The sequence below is a fragment of the Molossus molossus genome, unplaced genomic scaffold (assembly GCF_014108415.1).
Source record: "Molossus molossus isolate mMolMol1 unplaced genomic scaffold, mMolMol1.p scaffold_m16_p_3, whole genome shotgun sequence".
In the NCBI taxonomy this organism is placed as follows: Eukaryota; Metazoa; Chordata; class Mammalia; order Chiroptera; family Molossidae; genus Molossus; species Molossus molossus.
Window position 1 is genome coordinate 39,035,025 of NW_023425366.1, and position 25,772 is coordinate 39,060,796.

Consider the following 25,772-nt stretch of genomic DNA (forward strand, 5'->3'; position numbering starts at 1 on the left):
CAGACAGTGAAAGTAAGTTTTCATTTCTAAACTTTCAACATAGTTGCAAGTTTCTTTCCTCCTCTAAAAATTATCACCAGATGAATCTTGTCCACATGGAGTTAAAAACTGTGAGCACCCATTTTTAGAGCTGACAAATTGGGCACAAAATAGAGAATAAAACTGTCACCAATACCATGCTCTTTCTCACAAAGCCTTAACATCAAACCTAACTCCCAACTTCGTCAGCAATTACTAAATACTCTAGCATTACGTCAATCTTAAAAGGGAAGAGGGGAGAAGCATGAGAGAAAAGCACGTTACCAAACTGCCTCTGTAGTCTTCAGGGAACTTGTAGACCGGGATCTTGGCTTCATAATAATACTCATTTTGGAAAAAAAAAAAAAGAAAGAAAAAAAGGAAAGAAGTCTTCTGATTAATACATTTCAGCTGTCTTTCCACAAAGACAGTTTTAAATACGTTCCACTTCCAAGGGAGGCTGCTTGAAGTTCCCGGAGCCCAGCTCCTGCCCCCAGTCCCGAAGGGAGGGAAGCTTCTAAGACACCGGAGTTCTTTCCTCTTTCATACTGAATTTACTCCAGCACCAGGCTGTTCGGAAGTGACCGTTCTTTTTTTCTGTTTGCATGGCCAAGGGAGGAACTGGGTTTTGAATCTATTCTTCATCTGGTCACAAGGGAAACCAACCCAGTAAAAGATCCACTTGATCTTGTCTTTTCTGCAAATCCATAATCACAGGCTTCAAGTTTTCCAACACTCTAAAAGTACTCAGGTAGAGTGAGAAGAAAAGAAAATAACTGTGAAGTCTGGTCACACCAGAGAGTGTCAGGGAAGTTCCATTTCAGGGCGACCACAGGAAAACACTCTTCTCTGGGGAGCCAAGAAGTCAGCGAGGGAACTGAGCTGGTCACTGCGCGGGGCCCACAGCTTTACCTGCGAATGTAATTTCAGTCCCGTCCCCTGCTTGGAATCTGACTCCAAGCCTTTGTGAATGAGAACTATCATTCAATCTCCCCAGGAAGAAACTATTCTTCAAGGGCTGTATGACGTCTGTAGGAAGGCAGTTCAAAACACCGCAGGGAAGTGAGAGAGGGAAAAAAAAAAAAAAAAAAAAAAAACCAACCAGGGCGCCCAGCCCCGCCCTCTCTTCTATTGCTGAAACTTACAAAGCTAAGGGCAGACCAGCCGGAGACCTGGACTGTAAACCAGCCAGGCTGACCCCTCGAAACGTAAAACCATTTCCTCCCCTGGGAAATGAGGTGTCTGTGTTATTCAGTGTAAGATTCCCTGAGCACCTTTATAAGGAACACAGCCCTCTGCCATTGAGTTGTTAACCACCCTCTTCCTTCCAAAAAAAAAAAAAAAAAAGGAAAAAGGACATTTTTCTCAAAGTCCTGCACTGAAAACTAAAATTCCTTTTCAGAGCAAAGTTGAGAGAATGTGAGGATTTAGCAGCTATTCCTCTGGAGCATAGTTAGTGAAATGCCATGCTTTGGGGCTGATCTAGAGATGCAAACTGCCTCTTAAAAATTCAGCAGTTTAGCAGGCATCACTGCATCGGTCGTGCCAGAATGTTTAAACCAAAAAACCTAACGTATCTTTGCTGGACAAGTGGCTACAGGTACTGAGGCTGTTGTTCCCTTGCACGATGTTGTCTAAATCTTATTTTGTTCTGAAAATAATATGCAAATTTAATTGATTTCTATACATCAAAAACCTGGGTTTGCTAACTCTTAACAGCTCTTCAGTGAGAAATAAAGCTCATATCATATCATCTTAACACCTCTTATTGTGAAGCCCAATCCCTGTCCCACCTTCTACATCTGAACTAAAAACTGTTCTATTTTAGTAGATATAATCTAAGCTGAGTGGACTTGCTCCTAAGAGAAGGAACGTTTGCCCACCCTGGCTAGCCCTCTGAACATTTGCACAGAGCACATATATTCATCTGGGTGTGTCAACTTCAGTTATTTTGGATGTGAATTATCAAGCGAAAATAATGTAAGCATTCTGGTTCCTTAAACAACATTAGTTAGTACGTTGGTTCTCTAGTCTGACGTGAACTTTGTATTTATTTAGCATTTGTAGGCAGGATGTTGGAGTGCAGTGGTGACCCACCCAAAGGATTTGGAAAATTAATGTAGTAAGGCATCCTGCCAGAAGCTCTGGCTGCTTATTACAACAAATTCAACTCCTCCCCTGGTCATGCTTCAAGGTGCATTTGTGATTTAGTCTCCTCTCAGTGACCCTCTGGCCTCTGGAAGTAAATGCAAATCAACCGATTTCCATATAGTCAGCTCCTTTAAGCTTTTCAGTTTTCCTGTGATTGCTCAGGGACATTCATGTATTCTTAGGTCTGTCAAATATTCAGTATATTGATGGCATTTTAAGGCAAGTTAGCCTATCACACATTTTTAGGAATTCAAGAAATGGTTTGTGAGACTACTCACTTTTGAGGGGGAGGGGGCTCCTGGGAGGAGGTTTATCTTTTTTTTTTTCTCCTTGCATTTTTAATGTGAGAAAAGGAAGAAAAAAAAAAAAACCAAACTGAGTAAAAGTAAGCAGCTACTATTATTTATTTGGAGCACTGTTCTCTTCCATGTAATATTGCTATTTCAGGGGAGAAAAAGATGATAAAATGATCACAGAATGTAATGTTCAAATACTATGTGTTAAACTCTCCTGATAATTAGCCCTGTGCTCTACCATCCCCCAGGAGGCTCTCTGTCCCAGTGAGATTACTCAGCTGACTGCCACTCCCTTCACTGTCCCATACACAGGAGGTTAGTGCTGCCTGGAGCCCTGTTCCTTACTTGCTCAATGTTCATGAATTCCAAGAATCTACCTCTGAAAACCCTAGCCCACTTATTGGCTTATCTCCTAAACACAGTATAACAGTCCCATAACGACTACAATGTCATTTCTGTCCCCAAAGAAAACAAGTTATGGGGGAAATCTGACAATATATGCAATTAACCAAAATATGCAAAGCTTCTTGGATTAGTTCATCAAGGTTGCTATTACAGAGAAAGAAAGGTGAACAATATAATCAGGCCACTGAGATTTAAATTTTAAAAATTTTACTTCTTCCCCTAATATTGAAGGTAGTGACAGAATAAAAAACACACAAATAGTACTTATTCAATATTATAGTGTTTTCTTCATTCTAAGGCAATTTTTCACAGGAACATTTCTGAACTAATGTTTTGTAATCTGTGTTATGTATATTTTCTTCCTTTGAAAAGCTTCTCAGAATGGAGATCTTCACTGCCCTCCGAATTTCTCCTAGTACACAGTATATGATGGTGTACAGGCTGACATAAAAGCCGGGGTCTAGGGAGGCTGGACTTTAGGAACCGTGTAGCCCGTCTGCAGGACTTTGGAGAACATGTGTTTGATCCAGAGCTGCTATTATTTATAGCATTCCCTTGATATACTGAATTGTGTAATGCTGTATAGACTTCTATTTGACTATTGTCACCACAACATTTTTTTTTTTTTAATTGAGCTTAGGGAGATAGGAAGAAGAGAGAGAGAGAACATTAATTTGTTGTTCCACTTACTTATGCATTCATTGGTTGATTCTTGTATGTGTCCTGACCAGGGATCAAACCCACAACTCTGGTGTATCGGGATGATACTCTAACCAACTGAGCTACCTGGCCAGGGTACCACATTTCAATGGACTGCACCACAGATTGTATAAGTTCATTGGGTTCATTCATCTGCATATACTTTGTTGAATCAAACCTCTATGTAGCATGATGTTTACTGAACTTTAGTCATTTGGTCACTCATCCTCAGTTTTGCCCTACTATATTGGCATACCATCTGTACCATTACTTGCTGGATATTTTTCTTCATTGATTCAAATAATATAATACTGAAAGATAACTTTATTATTTTGAAATACTCTGCCCACTTTAAAATCTGTCTTATTTTCAGATTACAATAGCTATTCCATACTTTCTAGTCATGAGCAGATTTTTGAGAACCATATCATAAGCCAATAAAATATTCAGACCTGTCAAATATGCTTAAATTCAGTACTGCAGATATGTCAGATAACTTTTTAGGAAAAATGACAATGGAGCTGCAGTTTTTTGTTTTGTGTGTGTGTGTGTGTTTTTACAGTTTCCTGGTATTCTACATTGTACTCTAACATTAATAAGAACAAGTCACTTTGAACTCTTGTAGCATTTCCTTGTTATTGAGGAATAATGTGGTATTTTCCTTATCTGAAGAAGAATTTCAAGCAGATTTTGAGCATTTTCTCTTATCTTATTACACTCACTAAACACATAATTGGCCTCAAGGTCTTTCCTATAGACATGGACCTCTTTGGAACTAAATTTCTTACTTCCTGAGGAAGAGCTCAGAGTAATATTCTGAAGCTTCTGATTTTCAGGTTTCCTACTTCTTTTGTCAGATTATGATAACAATCATCACAATTTTGACGTAGTCTCTCTGCTTAATTTTGCTTTTGTTGTCTTTTGGTGTTCTATCAAAAAAAAATCATTGCCAACACCAAGGTCAAGCAGCTTTTCCCTGTTTTCTTCAAAGAGTTTTATGGTTTCAGGGCTTATACCCATTTATCCCCATTGTATGTTCTTGGTGTCCTTGTCAAAGATCAGTTTACCATATATGCATGGGTTTATTTCTGGGCTCTCTATTCTATTCCATTGATCTTTGGGTCCGTCTTCTTTTGTGTCAGTACCATTCAGTCTTGATTACTATTGCTTTGTAAGATAGTTGGAAATCAGGAAATGTGATGTCTCCAGCTTTGTCCATCTCTCTCAAGATTGTTTTGGCTATTCATGGCCTTTTTATTTCTGTGAAAAAAATGCCATTGCAATTTTAATAGGTGTTGCATTGAATAGTTGCATGAAACTAAAAAGCTTCTGCACAACCATGGAAACCATCAACAAAATTATTTTGGGTTCTGTACCCAATCCAATGTGGGGGATGAGGGACGGCTACATCCTCAAACCAACAAGCAATTCTTGGACACCAGCAGGGTGTCTGAGAATTCAACCCAATTCTGATACTATCTACCCAGAAATAGTATCAGGTTCCATAGGTTAAGCTCTTAGTCCCAAAAGAGTCCCCTTAATCCTCCCCTCTTCAGATACTAGTTATGAGTCCAGGTTGTTGTTACCTGTGCCTGACAGATTGACTATAAATCAGAGGTTCCAATGCTCCCCTTCATGGGTTTGATTAATTTTTGGCTGGGTCACAGAATTTAGGAAACCCATTTACTCACTAGATTATGTTTATTATAAAAGGATATAATTCAGTCACAACCATATGGAAAAGATGCAGAGGAAGGTATGGGAAAAGGGCATGGAGTTTCCAGCTCTCTCCTATCATGCCTTTTCTTACCCCTCTCCACATGTTCACTACCGTGAAGCTCTCTGAATCTCATCCTTTTGGGTTTTTTTTTTTTTTTTTGGTGGTACGTGTCCCTAGCGGGAATTGAACCCGGGACTCTCTGGTCCACAGGCCGATGCTCAACCGCTGAACCAAACTGGCCAGGGCCTTTTGGATTTTTAATAGGGGCTTCACTACAGGTATGACTGTCATTGGCCACTGAGAACTGATTCAACCCCTAGCCCCTCTTCCTTCCCCAGAGGACCTGTGGGGTTTGGGGCCTAAAGTTCGAACCCTCTAATCACACTGTTGGCTCCTCAGGCAACCAACTCTCTATCTTTAGGTTACCTAAGGGCTTTCTGAAAGTCATCCTATTAACATAACAGAAGACACCTTTATGGCTCTTATCACAGGAAATTCCAAGGGTTTTAATAGCTGTGAGCCAGGAACCAGTGGACAAAGACCAAATAATTATGAGAAATATATTTTGGTCATCTGATGACGGAATAAATACATTTATGTGCCACATAATAACCTTTAGGACAATGATGGACCACAAATGTGACCATGGTCTTATAAAATTGTAATGGAGCTGAAAAATTTCTATCAATTAGTGAGGTCATGGGGCAATCCATTACTCATGTGTTTTTCTGATGCTGGTTTAAACAAACCTGCCAGTTGTATAAAAGTATAGCACAAAATCCAAATACTGTTGTCATAAGTCTCTTTTAGAGATTGAAAGGGGTACAATAAATTTATTACATTGACATATTTTCATTCTGATTGAAACATCAAATAATTTAGACAATGATGGAAACTTGATACTGATTTCAGATGATAAAAATGAATCATTATTTTTAGGTTTGACATTGGCATTGTATAAGAAAATTTCCTTAATTATGTTGTTGTTGAGATACATAATTGAGATATATAAGGAGGAAATGAGGTGTCTGGGATTTGTTTTAAAACAAAAACAAAGGGAATGTGAAGGACAGAGGAAACCAATATAGCAAAATGTAACAGCCATTGAACCTAGGAGATGGGTACGTGGAGGTTCATTGCACTCTCCACTTCTTTGCATTTAAAAATGTTCATAATACAACGTTTAATAAGGTGGGATTAAAAAATGTATAGCACAGCCCTGGCCAGTTTGGCTCAGCGGTTAGAGCATTGGCCTGCAGTCCAGAGAGACCTGAGTTCGGTTCCCGCTAAGGGCATGTACCTCGGTTGCAGTTTGTTCCCGGCCCTGGTTGGTCATGCAGGTGGCAGCCACTCGATGTGTCCCTTTCACGTAGATGTTTCTCTCTCTCCCTCTCTTCCTCTCTCTCCCTCCCACTCTATCTGAACAAAAACTGGAAAAAAATGTCCTCAGGTAAGGATAAAAAAAAATGTATAGCACATACAACTATGCAGAGTACATACTTGGTAATGATAACAAATGACTATGTTACTGGTTTATGTGTGTTTTACACTGCATTTTAAAAATTAGAGTATACTCTTTCTACTTATAAAACAATGGTTTGCTGTAAGGCAGTCTGCTGTGATTGGCTGGCAGCAGTCTCGCCCATCTCCTGCTTATTGGAACTCTTGATTGCATCATTTTCTCTTGTGCTTGATTTAATCTTGTGCTGTTTTGTATAGTGACATGCTATACAGGCCTGTTGCCTAAGAGCAGTGGGCTACACCATGTGTCCTAAGTGTGTAGGAGGTTATACCATCTAGGTTTGTGTAAGTGCACAGTATGATGTTAGGGTAATGGCAAAATCACCTAGCAATGCATTTTTCAGAATGTATCCCTGTCATTAAGCGGCAAATTGCTATATATATTTATTATAAACTACAGTATCGAAAAAATAAAAAGACAACCTACAAATACAAGAAGATATTTTCAAATCCCCTATCTGATAAGATGTTAATATTCAAAATATATAAAGAACTCATAAAAATTAATAGCAAAACAAAATAGAACAAAATAAAGAAACTCCAAATTCTAAATTATATGATTAAAAAATGAGTAAAGAACCCAAGGAGACATTTTTTTCCAAAGAAGACATACAAATGGCTAACAGGTACATAAATAGGTGCTTAACATCAGTAATTATCAGGGAAATACAATCAAAACTAAGAGGAGATATAACCTCACACCTGTATTGATGGTGTTTATCAAAAAGACAAGAGATAAATGTTGATGAATATGGGAAGACAAGGGAACTTTTGAGGACTACTGGTGGGAAGGTAAATTGGTACAGCCACTATGAAAACATAATAGAACTTCCTCAAAAAATTAAAAATAGAACTACCATATGATCCAGCAATTTTACCTCTGGGTATATATCCAAAGGAAATGAATTCAATATCTCAGAGATATCTACACTCATGTTCATTGCAGCATTATTCACAGTAGCCAAAATATGGAAACAATCTAACTGTCCTTCCATAAGTAGGTAAAGAAGATGTGGTATAAAAATACAATGGAATGTTATTTGGTCATGAAAAAGAAGGAAATGTGCTATTTGTGACAACATAGGTAAACCTGGAGGACATTATGCTAAGTAAAATTATCCAGAGAGAGAAAGACAAATACTGTATGATCTCACTTACATGTAGAATCCAGAGAGAGAGAGAGAGAGATTTTCAAAAAGTTCTGTAAATCAAATGTTCAGAATTGTGACTATAGTTAATACTGTATTGTAAACAGTATTCCCAATTTGCTAAGCAAGTAAGTCTTTTGGAAAAAAATTTGTTTTAATCCTCACCCAAGGATATTTTTTTTTCTATTTATCTTCAGATAGAGTGGGAGGGAGAGAGAGGGAGAGAAAGAAACATCGATGTGAGAGGGACATATTGACTGGCTGCCTCCCACATGAGCCTGACTAGAGACGGGGACAAACCACAACAGAGGTATGTGCCCTTGGCAGGAATGAACCTGTGACTTATTGGTCCACAGGCCGACGCTTTTCCACTGAGCCAAACCGGCCAGGGCTAAGAGAGTAGATCTTAAGCATTCTCACCACTCACACACAAATGGTAACTGTAAGGTGATGGATACATTAATTAAACTGATTGTGGTACTCATTTCACAAAGTATGGGTATATTAAATCATCACATTATACACTTTAATTCTATACAACTTTATTTGTCAGTTATACTTCAGTAAAGCTGGGGGGAAAAGAAAGGGAGACTGACAATATCTCATATGATATAATATCAAAAAGCTAGAAAGATAACAGCTAATACTTTAACAGTAGAATAAAATAAAAATAAAGATGAGAGGGTAGCCCTGGCCTGTTTGGTTCAGCGGTTAGAGCGTCGGCCTGCGGTCCTGAGGGACCTGGGTTCAGTTCCCGCTAAGGGCGCGTACCTCGGTTGCAGTTTGTCCCCGGCCCTGGTCGGTTGTGCGGGTGGCAGCCACTCGATGTGTTCCTTTCACATCGATGTTTCTCTCTCTCTCTCTCTGTTCCTCTCTCTCCCTCCCACTCTACCTGAACAAAAAATGGAAAAGTGTCCTCGGGTGAGGATAAAAAAAAAAAAAAAAAAAGATGAGAGGGTGAAATAATAACATAAAAACATTTAAAATAAAAACAAAGCCAAAAGCTGATTCCGTGTAAAGAATAATAAATTGACAAACACCAAGCAAGACTGATCAAGAACTAATTTGAGAAACACAAATGGTCAGCATCAGTCAACATAAAAAAAAAAAAAGAAAATATATTATGAACAACTTCATGCTAATACATTTGAAAATTTAAGCAATATGGGCAAACTTCTGGCAAAACACAACTAACAAAAAAAATGGAAAAATCTGTTTTCCTACTTCAGTTAGAGATTGAATCTGTACCAAAATTAATTAAAAACAATAAAGTTTTCACAAATAAAAATAATAATTTAATAATCACTGACTAATTACTTTATATATTCTTTATTAATTGTTCATCTCAACAACCTGCAAGTTAGGTATGCTAATATGCTAATACTAACTTTATAAATAAAGAAAGCTAGTGATTTATTCAAAGTCGTCTCACTGGTGACAGGAAAGCATGTGTCTGACGTGTGTGTGACGTGTGTCTGTGAGAAAGAGAGGAGGAGGAAGGGGCAGAAGAGAGAGCGAGATTGAAAATTGCCACCGTGTTCTTGGGGATTGTTTTTAAGCCATCCATCTTCTTCAGCTGGACAGTGGCAATGAATGACTATCCGTTACAAATGGTGTCTGTGATTTACAGGTGTAATGAGAGATGTATTTAACAGCCAGCATATTTTAGATTTTCCAGATATCCAGGATTAAATAATCTGAGTTCACTGTCCTTGTTTCTAATTTTTAGGCTCATAAACACTATGATAAGGATATATATATATATATGATAATATCATGAGTCTGTTAGTCATAAAGTGTGATAAGGTCTTTAGCCATACTCATAACATGGGTAATGGTGGTTGGCTGTTAGCTATACAACAGCATTTTGATTGCCTCCTTAGGTAACAGGGGCTAACAAATGATTATTTTGAAAGGTAACAAAACGCGAGACCTCTGATAATGTATAGATTTTTGTGTTAACAAATTCATGTCTATTGAAAGGTTCAGAAAACTAGTTTTTAAACCAGCACAAACATTTCTGCATGGGATCAGCAATGTTGACAAGAAATACATTTTGTAATTGACTTTCAGAAATTTGGACTAATTCAAAATATTGGATTTCAAAGAAAATATTGTAGGTATCAAATAAAGTATCTAATTTTAAATTTTATAAGTGCTCTTGTATTTCATTTGTATTCTATATTCATTATATATTTATGTAATAAAAGATAATAAAACAACTAGAAAAATCACATTGCCAAGTGAAGTCCTATTTCTAATATTGTGAGATGAATTGAGGTTTCATTAAACTAGGGAAAAAAAAGAAAAGGAGACTGACAATATCTCATATTATGTAATATAAAAAAAGCTAGAAAGATAACAGCCAAACTGTACAATAATCTATCAGAAAATAATCAGAAATAAGCGTATACAGAATGTGCTTTAATGATAATTTAATACCTAATGCAATAGACAATGAACAAAATTGATTTATTAAAAAGCAAACATTCATTGGGTCTACTTAATTTACATTTGTTTAATAACATTTTCCCCTGCCTATGTTCAAAGTAACGGTAAAATGATCCAGGCAACTCAAGCAATTTCCCTTTGACCACACACTACAAATAAATTTTATTTTATGTGAAAGGTCTACTATTTGAGGCAATGCCTATTAATTAATTAGGGACGGTATACATGACCAGGTTAAAAAGTAGCCTTTGGAGTCAGACTGTCTGGATGAAGATCCAGACTCCACTAACGACTGGTTGTTGGATCAAGTTACTTGAACTTCTATAAGCCTCTCTTTCTTCAGCTATAAAATGAAAATACAGTAGAATTTTGTGAGGATTAAATGAAACATGTAAAACCTTGGCAAAGGGGTTGGCATATAGTGAGGGCTCAATAAATAATACCTACTATTAAAAATAAGTTTTAAAAGAGAAGTTAATGAATATGGAAGAAAGCTGGTTTAAAACTTAAAAGTATTTTACTATCACGCTTTGATGAAAAATAATTGTTTGTGTTTAATCTTAGTTTAGACCCTGATCCCTTTGCATAATAGACTGTAAACAGTTTTTCTGCCTCCTGTCTTATACACCTAAGGTTTATTCTCTGTATTGTCTATGGGTTACCTTTTGAAGACACACATTAAATTATTAATGTTGAATTAAGTGTTAAATTCCCTCCTTAAAAACCTTCAACAACTTCCTATTTCTTACAGAATCAATTATAGTTTTTTTTGTGTGTTAAATAAAAACTTACCATTTGAATGTGTACAGAGAAAGAGCAGAGTGGACTTTTCAATACTTTTGACAGTCCAATATGGAGTCACTGTCAGTCATGAGTTATGTCAAGACCAAGGTAATGGGGTATAGTGGAAACTCCCTTGGGAGGGGCCTGAAACACCCAAATCACAAATCTGGACACTTGGATAAGAACTCCACATGGACACTAATATGAGTGGGACTTCTGCTCTTTGTGGGCTATAAGAACTCAGAGCTCCGACCATTCAACATGTGAGCTTGGCTGTCCTACGGGTCACCCTCAGAGCCCTGCAGGACACCCTCCGAGCATTCCACCAGATGCATGCTGCCCCTGTAGCTGGAGACCAACACCCGCCTCTCCATCTGCAGAGGCTGCCAGTGATGGGACTTTGTGCTGGAAACTTGCTCTACTCATTTCTATCACTTACGCTCCCCCTCTCCGTGAGTAAAGTGTGTGATTCCATGGCCTACTGGGGACGGCTCCCCTAATAAACCTGGCATTATGGAACTACACAAACATGTGTGAGTGACTTCTTTTGGGTATGCTCATAACAATATGCAATCTATCATTCAGCCTTGCCCTTGATAACTAATTTTTTATATTCTATAATGGCTGCCACACAATCATAGGTGTCTTGTCCCAAATCTGCTGTGCTGTTTCCCTTGCTTGGTGAGTCTTTCACCTTCTAACCCCCTTGTCTTCAAGCTAACATCCCACTCAACCTTTCAAGATCTACCACAAGCAGTCAGCTAACTCAAAGACAAATTTAGAAGTTTAGTCTTCTTGGCTTCATTCAATCTGTGAACATCTTGGGCTAACTTTTATTATTATTATTATTATTATTATTATTATTATTATGTTTTACTTATGTGCAATGTATTTACAATGTATGGAAACATAGAATGGAAATTATAGTGACACCCACTAGAATTCCATGGCCACTGTTCAGCCACTGATTTTGACTGTGTGACCTTCAAAAACAACTTAATCTAAGATTCAACACCTTCTTTTCTTTTTTTAAAAATTTTATTTATTGATATATTAGAGAAAGAGAAAGGGAGAGGGGAAGAGAGATGGAAACATCATTGAGAGAGAACATCGATTGGCCGCCTCCTGCATGCCCCTGACCGGGGATTTGGCCCACTATCTGGGCATGTGTCCTGACTGGGAATTGAACCGGCGACCTCTGAGTGCATGGGTTGACGCTCAACCACTGAGCCACACCAGCTGAGCTCAACACCTCCTTTTCTAAAATAAAACAAGGTATGCATTTATCTTCCTTGCAGGGCTGTTCTGGATTAAATGAGAAAAGGCGTTGCCTCAGCTGCCATCACAAACTCACTTTTGGATCTTTGCCCATGCTTCATCAGTCTTCCTTCCCTTGTGTGTGTATGTCTCTCTCTCTCTCTCTCTCTCTCGCTCTCGCTCTCGCTCTCGCTCTCTCTCACTCTCTCCCCCCTCTAGTCTTGCTGCTGACTAGCAACCTTTAGATTCTAGTGCTAGTTCCTCCCAGGGTGCTTACAAACACCATGACATGATCCCCTCCTCACCTGCTAAGGGAAACCGATCCTGGCCTCCATGATGTGAGTTCCTTGAAAACCTGGGGTGGAGTTTATTCATCTTTGTATTCACAGTACCTAGGACAGTATCTGTCTCACAGGGTGCTCGCTTAACAACAGAATAGTTCTTTTCATTGGTCAACAGTGGCAGGTAAGCCTTTTACAGTTTTTTTGTTCAGGACCCTTTTGTGGCATTTGCCTCATGGCTGAAATTAGATTTCAAAAATTGAGGCTTGCGTGTCTTCTTTTTTATAAAGCTCTATCCCTAAAAGCTACTTTTAGTATCTCCTTTACCAAAAAACAGAGTTTCTGTAGCCTTACAATAAAAATTTTTCTACCAAAGAAAAAGAAACTGGGTGAGAAATACACCGGAGGAAGTCTGAGGCAGGCATTGGGCTGACCTCAGCATCATTGTTAAGGAGGGAACGATTCTTTCCTAAGTATTTAGCAGAAACAGCCTTAATTCGGAGAAGCTATTAGGTAATACGTGTGCTATTCAACCCAGATAGAGTATTTGGATTCTAATAAGGACTTTTTGGAAGCTCAATTCAAAAGAATGGCACTTCCAGGAAGTTTCCCCACATCTTGGCAAGACAATAGGAGGGTGCTCGTGGCATCCTGTGGAAGCTGCCGGCCATCAGTCACTGTCTGCCCGTGAATAAGACGGCGGTGCCTCTGGGTGCGAAGGCTGCACTCTGGTCCATTCTCTAGGAACCTGTCTGGAGCCAGCATAAGTGTTTTACATACATTAGCACATTTACTTTCACATCAACCACGTGAAGACTTTATTTTATTATTTTTAAAACCCTTACCCAAGGATATTTTTTCATTGAATTTTTTAGATAAAGTGGGAGGGAGGGAGTGAGGATAGAAGAAGGGAGGAGGAGGGAGGGGGAAAGAGACAGAGAGAGAGAAAAACATCAGTGTGAGAGAGACACATGGATTGGTTGTCTCCTGCACGACCGTGACAGGGGTGGGGGATTGAATCCAAAACCAAGGTAAGTGCCCTTGACTGGGAATTGAACTTGAGACTCTTTGATCTATGGTCTGATGCTCTAACCACTGAGTCAAACCAGCCAAGGCCACATGAAGACTTTATATACCCATTTATCAGATGAGGGAACTGAAAGGCAGATAGTGATTCCCCAGTTAGTTGAGAGGAAGAACTAGACCAGAATTCAGACCTTTTGATTCCAGAGGAAGGAATCTGAAAATGACAGGCAGAATTTCCACTCAGCGCATGCTCACCATGTGCCAGGCACTGGGTAAGATGCTCTGCACATGTCACCTCATTGCATATTTAAAACACATTCATGAACTAGGTACTATCATTTCAGGCCTTAAGTTGGGACTTAAAAGTTTTTCTGTTAAAAGAGCCAAATATCTCCTGGGAAAAAACTAGGATCTCAAGAACTCAACAAATAGCATTACAAATAGCATCTCAACAGAAGAACTATTTTTTAAAATTTGTTTAAGTAATTCTTAGACAAAGATGATAGAATGGGTAAATTTATCACCCCTATCACTGTTTGTGTGTGTGTGTGTTGTGTGTGGGGTGTGTGTGTGTGTGTGTTTGTGGACATGGCATTGTAATCATTAGAAATTAATTGTTTTCATTTTAGGAATTAAAATTTAAAAATGTTTTATGCATTTAGATACCAGACTGCAGGTGTATATAAATATGGTATTCAACAGCAAGTTTTGTTTAAAAAATAAGTGTCCATCAGTAGATGAGTGGATAAAAAAGCTGTGGTACATGTACACATGTATAGCTGAATACTATGCAGCTATAAAAAAAGATCTCTTACACTTTGAGACGACATGGAAGGACCTGGAGAGTATTATGCTAAGTGAAACAAGCCAAGCAGAGAAAGACAAATATCCCATAACCTCACTTATTTGTGGAATATAGTGAACTAAAGAAACCGATGAACAAAATTGACCCAGAGACATAGAGGTAGGGTACAGACTGACAAGCCTGAAGGCAAATGAGCTAGAAGAGGAGGGAGGTCGGGGGGGGGGGGGGGAGATAAACCACAGAATTTATATGCATGTTTGCATGACCAATGGACATAGACAACAAGGTTGGGGATGGGGCGGGGAGGATGGGGAGGAGGGTGTCAATGGGGGAAAAAGGAGAAACATTTGTAACAAAAACAAATTAATAAAAAAAATATGCATTTTAATTTTACTATGTTGGTTCTTTTCTCAAAATGAAGACATTTTCCTTCCTTACTCAAGAACAATTTCTATTGTTATATTATATCTATGGTTAAATTTTGTTTTCGGAACAGATGGCTCCTATATAAGGGACAAGAAAGCCGACTTAGATACTATTTAACCTGACCTTGCATATCAATTTATGCTCTTCTGGGGAGAAAGAGAGGCTGTTCATTCCAGACATGCAGTGAACTCTAAAAAAAATATGTGTAAACAACACAGAACTGTGATTTTCAGAACCACTCTAGTGTGTTCCCGTTTTCTTAAAGAGAGTGCTTTGTCTGATATTTTTGCCATACAGTTGAGTCTTGGAGCAGAAATTGCCTTATGAAAACTTGAAGGCAAATGAGCAAGAAGAGATAATGCTAAAATCCTCTCTACTTTCAGGGAAGATGGTTATTCCATATGGGGAGAGACGATGAAAAAGCTCTCCCACCCAAGGCCATGAAATGTAAGGCTTCATTCAGCTGACAGGTGTCCCTTGAGTCAGACTTCCCCAGGACATATACCTCATTTTTGGTTGACTCACAGACTTCTCTGCAGATAGTTAATCTTTTCTTAAGAGTTACCTTACAGCAATTCTAAATTATAATTAATTTACAGTGATTTAAAATACCATTAAAAAAAAACAAAACAGTTATTGCAAATGAGTAGTAGCTTAGGCAGGGCTGTTTAACACCTTTGTAGGCCCCTACACAGCATAGCCAATATATTAAAATGGACCCACTTCCCACATTATGTGAGATTTTTGCTACAAAATCTAGAAACAATTTTTATAATTTTGCTTTTGAAATTATTTGGCTACTATTAAACTTATTTAACTAATGAGCAGCCCTGACTTCTCTGCAATCACCCAGCATGCTTGAGAATACTTGTGAAGTAAAAAATATTCAACCCACAAGTTTTCCCTCAAATGTAATACAGTTTTTATGAACACTTATTTGACAATTATTAAAATTGACATACTGTTACACTTTGAAAATTTAATTAGACTTTAATCATTATTTTATAGTTTTCTTTTGGTAGTTTGGAGTCAGTTACTTTATTTTTCAGTTCTCAAATATTTTCATAAGCCCATAAAAAGCTCATTGGCTCTGGACTCTGAGGACCATACTATGTGCCATGGGCAACAGAACCCTGGACATGACCTGGGTGGAAAGGGAATTCTGGAAAGAAGTGATTCATGCAGGAGATATATTTAATATTTCCAGATAGTGTGCCATTTCCTGTAGTGTTTTGATAATTATGAGTTATGCTTAGCTTTGCTAGTGAGATAAAGTAAGGCATCAAGCATCACTGCAGGGCTTACTCATGATCCAGCTCATACTAGATATGACATATGATAAAAAAGCAAAGATGTGTGGCCACCCTTGAGGACATAATAGTTTAGTTGGGAAGAAAAATATTATTCTCTTTAAGGTTTTCTCTATAATAACGAACATATGAGATTGTGAGGTAATGAATCCAGGGCTTGGGTACTTCAATAACCAAACAAAGACAATAATACAGTTGTCTGGTTGTACCAAAATCTTTTGTTAAATTGTCCTTTAAAATACCTGACTAGTGACTTATGAACTAAGACAGTTGCTGGGGCCCCAACATTCTTCCCAAGAGGAGGAAGAAGCATGAGTACTTATGAGGGCCACCTTAGTTTTACTCAGTCCTAGAGACACAGTTTTCAACTGGGGTTAGGTTTCTACTCAATTAGAGAAACTGGAAATATGAAGAGAAGATTTTTAGCTCCAAGAGAAACAGATACATCTGAATTTAAGTCTCTGACTCCCATTCTGGTCGATTGTTTCAGTGGATATGGTCAATATTTTTCTCTAAAATGAACTTTGTTTTCTAAGAATAACTGGAATGTATTTGAAATAGCATGGCCTCAATAACCAAATGCTTTGTCTTCACTATTGCTGTTACTGACTAGGTCCTGTAATAGAGATAACATGGGTTCAGTAATGCTGAGGAATTCTTGCTCTTCTGTAACTAGGCTTGAGTGACTCTCTTGACTCAGTGGGAGGCACATACCACTGGGCACAATCGGGCTGCAAGGTCACTGTAGGTCTATCATAGGATGGTGAGTCACCATTTCCTCTAAGTTCTGCAACAGCATGGAAAAATCACCACCACTGTCTCTTATCCTGGAGAAATAAACAAGTAAGCAACCTGCCTCCAGCTCCTTAGGGATCATTTTTGAGAACATGAGTCTTCAACTTTTGCTTGACATGAAAGGAAGCCAAAGAAATGGCGATACAGAATTTCAACTCACACTGAGGAAATGCCTAACAGTTGTTAGATTATGCAAAATACCTAATTGTGGAAACCTAATGCTGATCTTTGATTCCTAGCATGAGGAGAGACCTAAGTAGAATCTGTTCTTTGGGGTAGCCAGTCTCACTAAAAACCATCTGAAGGAATGAAGAGCAAAACCCTGTTGTGTGAGAGATCATTTTAGCAGGGCTACTGCTTGTGTCTGCACCGGCTGTACACCGCACAACTACAGGGGGGCCGTTGACACAAACCACAGAGTGAACTGTGTCTTTGAAATTATGCAAAATGATGGTCCTATCTTTCTGTTTCTCAAATGATGAGATAATGCAACTCTATTTTCCATCTTTTAATAGACCCCAAAGGCTCCAGTTGAAGCACTGAGGCTAACACACTGGGCTGTACAGAGAAAGCGGAGTCTGAGTGGCAAGGTGTACATCCCAGCATGGCCCTGTACTCCAGTCACATTGCTTTACCCTTCTGTTTTTCAGTCTGCTCATTTGCAAAGTGGGTGTTATTGGGGTGGTTGGGAGAATTATATTAAGCTATGTCGGTAAAATGCTTACAACAGTGCTCAGCACTCATTATTAAAAGAGACAGTATTTCTCTTTTGCTCAATTGTTAGAATTCTGGAATGAATAAAAACTGGCCATGGCTGTATTACTATGATTCCGCTTCAAGAATATTTATGGCTCCAGGAGGAAACATTTTCTGTGTGCCCTTTAAGGCTGAGGACTAGAAACAGTTTAACAGGATGCTTTGGGAGAGAATGAAAAACAGACTTTTGTGACTGTCATTAAGAGCTTTAAAAAGTTTGTTGTATGGATTCTGTCCAGATAGTTTCAAATGTAGTTATCACCAAAGGTTAATAGAAACCCAGAAATCTTCAGATATTAATGGAAAATGATAGGCATTCTGGAGATAAATGTGAGCAAAACTACAAAAATAATATTGCCCCCCTGTGCCTTCTTTTCTTTCAGACGGCGCTGAAAACCTGGCAGACGGGCGCTGAGCCATTTGAAGATATTTGTCGGGGAAATCAGATGACCACAGAAAGCCCCTCTTTAAGGAAGCATGGCTCTTCCCCACTGGAATGAGAGCCAATGTGACCAACTTTTCTCATTTGTAAAGGGAAATTTAAAATTATATGAGAGATCTTCTCATTTTAAATGTTGGTGCTAATTCAAAATTAAAAAAAATTATCTGGCCAATACTGTGAAGAAAAACAAAATAGGTTTGAGGCGGGGGTGGTGGTTATGTTACCAGACTTTCTTAGGACTTATTTACTGTTTTATTAACCTCAAAGAAACTCCTTTTGTGCAGAGTGGCTAATGCAACAGTGGGCTAGTTTCAGATGTTTGTATTTTAATAGTAGGGATAGTAAATAACAATAACAAGCTACTGGGATTAATTGCCAATGGTAATCATTTCAGGCCTTTAACAAGGAAATTTCTGGAGAATAAATTGTAATGAAATGCCAAGAGCCTATTCCATCCATGCATAAAATCAGTCCTAGTAGACTTAGTTTTCGTTTTTTTTTTTTCTTTTTTCAATCTGCATTGTTGCTCTTTAGCTAATTGTTAACCAAAGTCTGAGTGGCTAGTTGAATGAGTAATATGGTTATTTAAACAAGAGAAGGTGGAAGGAAACTAGCATTTACTCAACACCTACTATCTACTTATTTCCCTCCTCCTTGGTTCTTTATATTTTCTCTTCGAATATTCAACAACCCTTGAAGGCAGTTGTAATTATTCCTTATTTTGTAGTTGTAAGTTGTTGGTTGAAGAAGTCATGCCTAACCCTTTGAACCATGCTCTTTTTTATACAATGAATGTTGATGTTGCCAAATATTAACTCAGGAGCTGGTACAGTTAGCAATCAGTCACACACACACACACACACACACACACACACACACACCCAGGAATTAAAAGCAGGGTTAAATTCACTAGTCTGGAGAGGGTCAACTGCCATTTGATAATTCAAAGGAAAGAATTTTCTGATGATAAATAGCACTTTTTTCACTGTAGTCTGAGTCATCATATATCATTTTTAAGGCACTGTCTGTGCATGTAAAAGGCATACATTAAAGGGATCTCAGACTTCCTTAAATCTATCACAAAAATCAACACAGACTTGGGAGTAATTAAATGTAAGCAGGAGATTTAATCTTTCAAATTTCTCTAAGGGAGAGATGGGGGTCTGATGGCTTTAGATTGGGAGGGGGTCAACAGAAATTAGGGGAAGATTAAGAGACAGCAAAATCTGTCCTGATTTTAAAGAAAGTTGAAAATAAAACTAGTTCAAATATTTTCATGACAGCTTCAATGTTAAGAGCATATAGGAGAATGTACCAACACTGTGACATTTGTTAAGTGTAACGAATGTAAAATGTGTAATATTCCACAGAGAAAAATGTGCCCTTCCAAGCAACATCAACTGTAATTATGATATTATGAGTTAATCCAACTTCTAATAAATCACAAATGATGAAATACTACCTGTTTGAGTAGTATCACATACTTATAAGATGGATCAGTAAAACTTTCTTCAGGGAGTTGACAATACAATGAGGTGGTGGACAGTAAGAGACATATGCCCATGAAAAACACCACATTGTATTTTCTTCATCATAGGTCTTATCATATACGACATTTTGGTGTCCTTCATTGCAGTTCTCACCTATGAGAATAGAACTTTAATGAGCAAAGGACCTGCCTGTCTTATATCCTCCTGTATCTCCAGTAGCTAGAGCAGTGCCTGGCCTATTGGAGGCTCCCAATAAAATCGGGTAAATGAATAAATAAAATGAACGAATGGACATAGATCATGAATATTATGGTTAAGAAAATAGGGAGAGAAAAAAATCCTTGCGGGATGGATAGTCAGGGAAGATTTCAAGGAGAGAGGATTCTAGATACAGGGCTTGAAAGCTGGTAGAAAAGAGGCCTAGAGGCTTTGCGAAGAATGGCATAGACCAAAAGGACAGCCATGGCCTGCGAGATGTTTCCAGCAACGTCAAGTGTTATTCCATTAGTACATTTTGATGAAGAGATTTAGGATTATATTAAGAAAAAACTTAACAAAAATGGAATGGGCTCCCTTGGGGTTGGTGGGAGAGAAATTTTTGTGAGGAAAGATACTGAAGATTTGGGTAGAAGATCACACAGCAAAAACGTGATAGTGGACAACCAGGCTCTGAGGAGTAGGGGGGACTTTTAAAGTTCCCTCTAATCTTGGGATTCCAGGATTCTGTTTGCCTTGTTGCTGAAATGAGTTGGAAAAATGTCTTAAAATCCTTGAATTAGTCATTGATAGAACTGCCTTTTTCTTCCTAAATCAATAGGAAGCTCAATTAACCACAAGGGTTATTTCATATTTTATTTGGTGAAATCACATTTCAGCTGGTTGAGAAACCATTGTTTTACCACTTAACACTTAAAGTAGTAACTGAGAGTGACATTTAAGAAATGTTTTGCACAGGTTTCAGAATACAATCACTTTGTTTTGAAGGTTTATAATATGAAGAAAAATTTTTAAAGCCCACTTTAATTAAACAGCTTGTAGAAAAAGATCTTTAAATCTCACCCAATAGAAGTGCTCATCTCAAATAGTAATCTACTAAGAACTTTAAGTAAACATATGACTGTAAATTTGATTTTGTAATAAATTGAATGAATTTGCTTTAAGATTATCTTTGATGTTACATATTCAAAAACAATAATAGTTTTGTTTAGATTTTCAAATTCATGGGACAAAAAGAAGGTTTGATTGAAAATACTTGTATACACATGCAGAGAAATTAATGCAGTGTCTCTGATCCTCATAGGGGAGGGTATTGGTGCCCATGTCCTCTGAACACCACTTCTCAAAGCTGGTTATCCAAAAACCTGCAGCTCCCTACCTAAAAGGTGCTTTTTGTTTGTTTGTTTGTTTCTTAACCTGTGAGTCTCTACCGAAGGGCTATTTCTGGCCATAGTTACATGCTTGGCCCCAAAATAAATAAACCAGAAGTAGTGGATTGTTAATAATCCCCAGAACAGGTGATAGATGGGGGAGTTGGTGGATGTGTATTCCAGCTTCCTTATCCCACGGATGGGATAACTGGGAGGAGTGTTCCATGCAGGACGTTTTGCTGAGTGAGATTCAGCTCCTCTTTCCCTGAGGGAACTGGCTTGATGATGAGTGACTCTGTCCTTCCATTCTGTCTCACTTCCCACTTCTTTACTCATGTTTCAGGAACTTCCTGAGTAAACTATTTGCACTCCTCATCTCAGGTTTTCTTCTGGGGGAACCTAGACCAATATATGTCTCTTCTTATATTTTGTGACACCAAAGATGACTTTTGATTGGGACTTGGAAACTATAAATAAAAGCTGATTAAAGTGAGATGGTTATATTTGTTTGTTCTTTGTCAAACACTGACATGTTACCATTTTTCTTTGTCAAATTTTCTCAAGTCCCTCTTTTCTTTCTCTATATCTCATTTCCCCTTCCCCCTCTTTTTTTCTTAATCCCTTCACCTTTTTTACCCAGTCTCTCAACCCCTCTCCCTTCTAACAGCTGTCAGTATGTTCTCTGTGTCTATGCATCTGTTTCTATTTTGTTTGTAAGTTTTTATTTTGTTCATTAGATTCCACATATAAGTGAAATCATATGGACCTGTCTTTCCCTGTCTGGATGATTTCAATTAGCATAATAGTCTCCAGGTCCATCCATGCTGTTGCAAAAGGTGAGATTTCCTTCTTTTTAACAATCCAGTACTATTCCATTGTGTAAATGTACCACAGTTTTTTTATCTACTCATCTACTGATGGGCACTTGGCTTACTTCTATAGCTTGGTAAATAACACTGCCATAAACATAGGGGTGTAATATTCTTTTGAATTAGTGTTTATATCCCTCTTCTTTGTCATTTGACCTTTTCAGTCTCTGGTACACATACATAAATAGGATGCCATGGGGTAGGTCAATGAGAAATATTAAAAAAATTATAAATATATACATATATATATATATACAGATTCACAGTGTTTGCCACATGAACAAAAATTACACCTTATTATTTGAGTATGTATTAAGGATCATATGGTGGCAAAAAATTTGTTATTTCTAGAAAAAATGGAAATGTTAATTTATTCTCCTGTGCCAAAATTGGTATTGCTTTGAATCAGTGTATTTCCTGACAGTGTTAACCAACACATGCAAACACACACACACACACACACACCTACAATGTGTGTACATGTTTAACTAATGTCTCTTAATAATCTGAATACACTAAAGGTCTTGTCAATTCAATCAACAATAAATCCTAAATTCAGAATTAATGTTTTATTCCTATTGATATTCCTTTTCAAATAATGTTTGATTGTCTTAAGTTAAAAATAAAACAAAATCATGGAGCTACCATAGATTCATATTAGGTTGGTCATTAGTTAAAAGCCAGATTTGACAGAATGATTCCTGCATCTTTAATTATTTATAGCAAGTATTTTAACATGGGAGGGGGCATGAACATATTTTTTTCAAATTTCTGAGCCAGTAAAGGATCTTTCCAATTTGTTTCCTCCTTAAATCTGTGGGGAGAAAAAGCCCATTGTAAAAAGGGGGGTAGGGACACCCTGGCTGGTTTGGCTCAGCGGTTGGAGTGTCGGCCTGCAGACCAGAGAGTCCCGGGTTCGGTTCCTGCTAGGGGCATGTACCAAATAAATTAAAATAAAATAAAATAAAATACAATAAAATAAAATACAATAAAATAAAATAAAATGGGGGGTAGGGGGAGAGAGTGGGAATAAAAATTTGGTGTGATTTTGATCTCCATTCTGTTAGGTAGGAATAAGAAGGAGTTTAGAGGGGGTCTGAATGAGAGAGAGAGAGAGACAGAGATAGAGAGAGAGACAGAGAGAGAGACAGAGACAGAGAGAGTTAATTAGAGAAAAATAAAGGTAAAATGTTTTCAGATCTTTCCCAAACACTTAAATATTTGACCAAAAGATGCATAAAGATAATGGCACAAACCCTCACATCATGACTGCGTGCAGCTTCAGAGCTATGGGGCTTTGGAATTACAAAGGCATATTGAGGATCTGGGTTTAGATTTGGAATTTGTATAACCTTAAAGTTTATGAAATTTGGAAATCTATGCTTTTCTTTACGTTTTTGATCACTAAAACTAGTTCTTTTAAAAGTATATTACTTAGGTTTCTTCTTTGAACATTGAATGGATTTTTTTAATGTTATATACCTAGCTTAAGGAATTGAAGGTGGTGGAAAAGCTCTTTGACATTGGTCCTGGTACTGATTTTTTGAATTTGGCATTCAAAGCACAGGCAACAAAAGCAAAAATAAACAAGTAGGATTACATCAAAGTAAAAAGCTCTGCACAGTAAAGAAAATAATCTATAGCCCTGGCCGGTTTGACTTAGCAGTTAGAGCGTCGGCCTGTGGTCCGGAGAGACCAGGGTTCGGTTCCCGCTAAGGGCACGTACCTCAGTTGCAGTTTGTCCCCAGCCCTGGTTGGGTCGTGTGGGTGGTAACCACTCGATGTGTCGCTTTCATGTCGATGTTTCTCTCTCTCTCTCTCCCCCTCCCACTCTATCTGAACAAAATATTGAAAAATGTCCTCGGGTGAGGATAAAAAAAAAATAATAATCTATAAAATGAAATGGCAATCTAGAAAATGAGAGAAAATATTTGTAAATCACATATCTTATAAGGGGTTAATATCCAGCATATATAAGGAACTCATTCACTCAACATTGAGAAAAAATAACAACAAATAATCTGATTAAAAATGGGCAGCAAACCTGAATAGACAGTTTTTTCAAGGAAGACATATAAATGGCCAGTAAATTCAAAAAAGGTACTCAATATAATCACTCGAAGAGAAATGCAAATTAACACCATAATGATATATCGCCTCACACCTGTTGGATGGCTTTTACCCAAAAGGCAGGAGATAACAAGTGTTGGAGTAAAGAGAATTGGTGCAGCCATTATAGAAAACGGTATGGAGGTTCCTAGAATTAGCATGTGATCCGATAATCCCACTACTGGGTATATATCCGAAGGAAGTGAGTTCACTATCTTGAAGAGATATTTGTACTCCCATGTACATTGCAGCATTATTAACAATAGCCAAGACATGGAAACGGTCTGTTGACAGATGAATAAAGAAAATGTGGTACCTATGCACAACTGAATATTATTCACCTATAAGAAAGAAGGAAATCCTGCCATTTGCAACAACACTGATGAACCTGGAGAACATCACGCTAAGTGAAGTAAGTCAAACAGAGAAAGACATATTATGCGATCTCATTTAAATGTGGAATCTAAACAAAAAGTCAGACTTATAGAAGCAGAGAGTAGAACAGTAATTCAGAATGGAAAAAATGGGGAGACACTGGTCAAGGGTATAAACTTTCAGTTATAGGATGAATGAGTGCTGGAGATCTAATGTACATATACATGTGACTCTAATTGATAATGCTGTATGTAAACCTGGAAGTTGCTGAGAGAGTAAATCTTAAGTGATCTCACCACCCACACCCAAAAAATTGTAACTATGTGAGGCAATGGTTGTGTTCATTAAATTGATTGTATATATGTGCATTAATTAGATGTATTCGTAAATTTCACAGTGTATAGGTATATCAAACCATTACATTGAACACCTTAAATATAGGATAGGGCAAAGGTAGACTCACAGTTGTGAGTACACAAATCCCAGAGTTTATTCTTGTATTACTATTTATTAATTATTGTATTATTTTCCATATGAACTGTAAACCTACTTTTGCCACACCCTGTATGTACAATTTTTGTTTGTCAATTATACTTCAATAAAGCTGGAAAAAATAGATGATCATGTTCTATAGCAAGTGAGCACAGGTATATTTTGGGTTAGAAATGGGGAAGAAGGAAATGTATAAAGGATTAGATGCTTCAACAGGTTAAAACATCATAAAGCTCAGAGTAAATTTTCATCTTGCTGGGCAGGAGTAGTAGTGAGGAAATAATCGTAGCTTATGTAAAAAGGAAAAGGTTATACTGTAGCCAATTAACTTTTTAAAACTACCTATTAATTTATTCTCAGGCAGAGCTTTGCAAAATGAATTCTGGAGTGTAGTTAGTGTCAGTTCTAGTTGTGGATGGAGGAAGTAGTCTTCACCAGTCTTAACTGATGATGGCTGTGAAATTTGGCATAGTGACCGGACTGAGGTAAGCAGGTGCCGTAATAACCACTGGGCACCTGTCTTTCTCAGCTCTAAGGAAACACCTGCTACTTTTCACATGAGCAGAGGTAGAGAAATGAGGAAACCTGTCCTTAGATACAACTTCAAAACCTGGTGCAGGTTCAAGTGCTGCTATCCTATCTCAGTGGAGTATTTCCAACTCTAGAGACTGAGACTGTGGTCACTCAAGAAATGCTGGTCATGGCCTCAGTGCTACAGGACAGGCACACACCATTCCCTCAGCTGCCAGTCCATGCTGAAAATTTGAGACCTAGCAGCTG

General features: G+C 37.8%; 1 protein-coding gene across 3 annotated transcripts in view; it reads right to left on the bottom strand.

Moving 5' to 3' along the window:
• Positions 1-25,772, bottom strand: part of PDE4D (phosphodiesterase 4D) — an 849,054-nt gene that overhangs the window by 262,795 nt on the left and 560,487 nt on the right. The window contains exon 1 of one of the 3 annotated variants that reach the window (XM_036278945.1): positions 304-1,086. The exons of the other annotated variants lie outside the window; for them this stretch is intronic. Within the exon in view, the coding sequence (XP_036134838.1) occupies positions 304-368 (65 nt within the window). The 5' untranslated portion in view covers positions 369-1,086. Of the gene's footprint in view, positions 1-303; positions 1,087-25,772 lie in introns of those variants that run through there. 3 annotated transcript variants of the gene reach the window in all.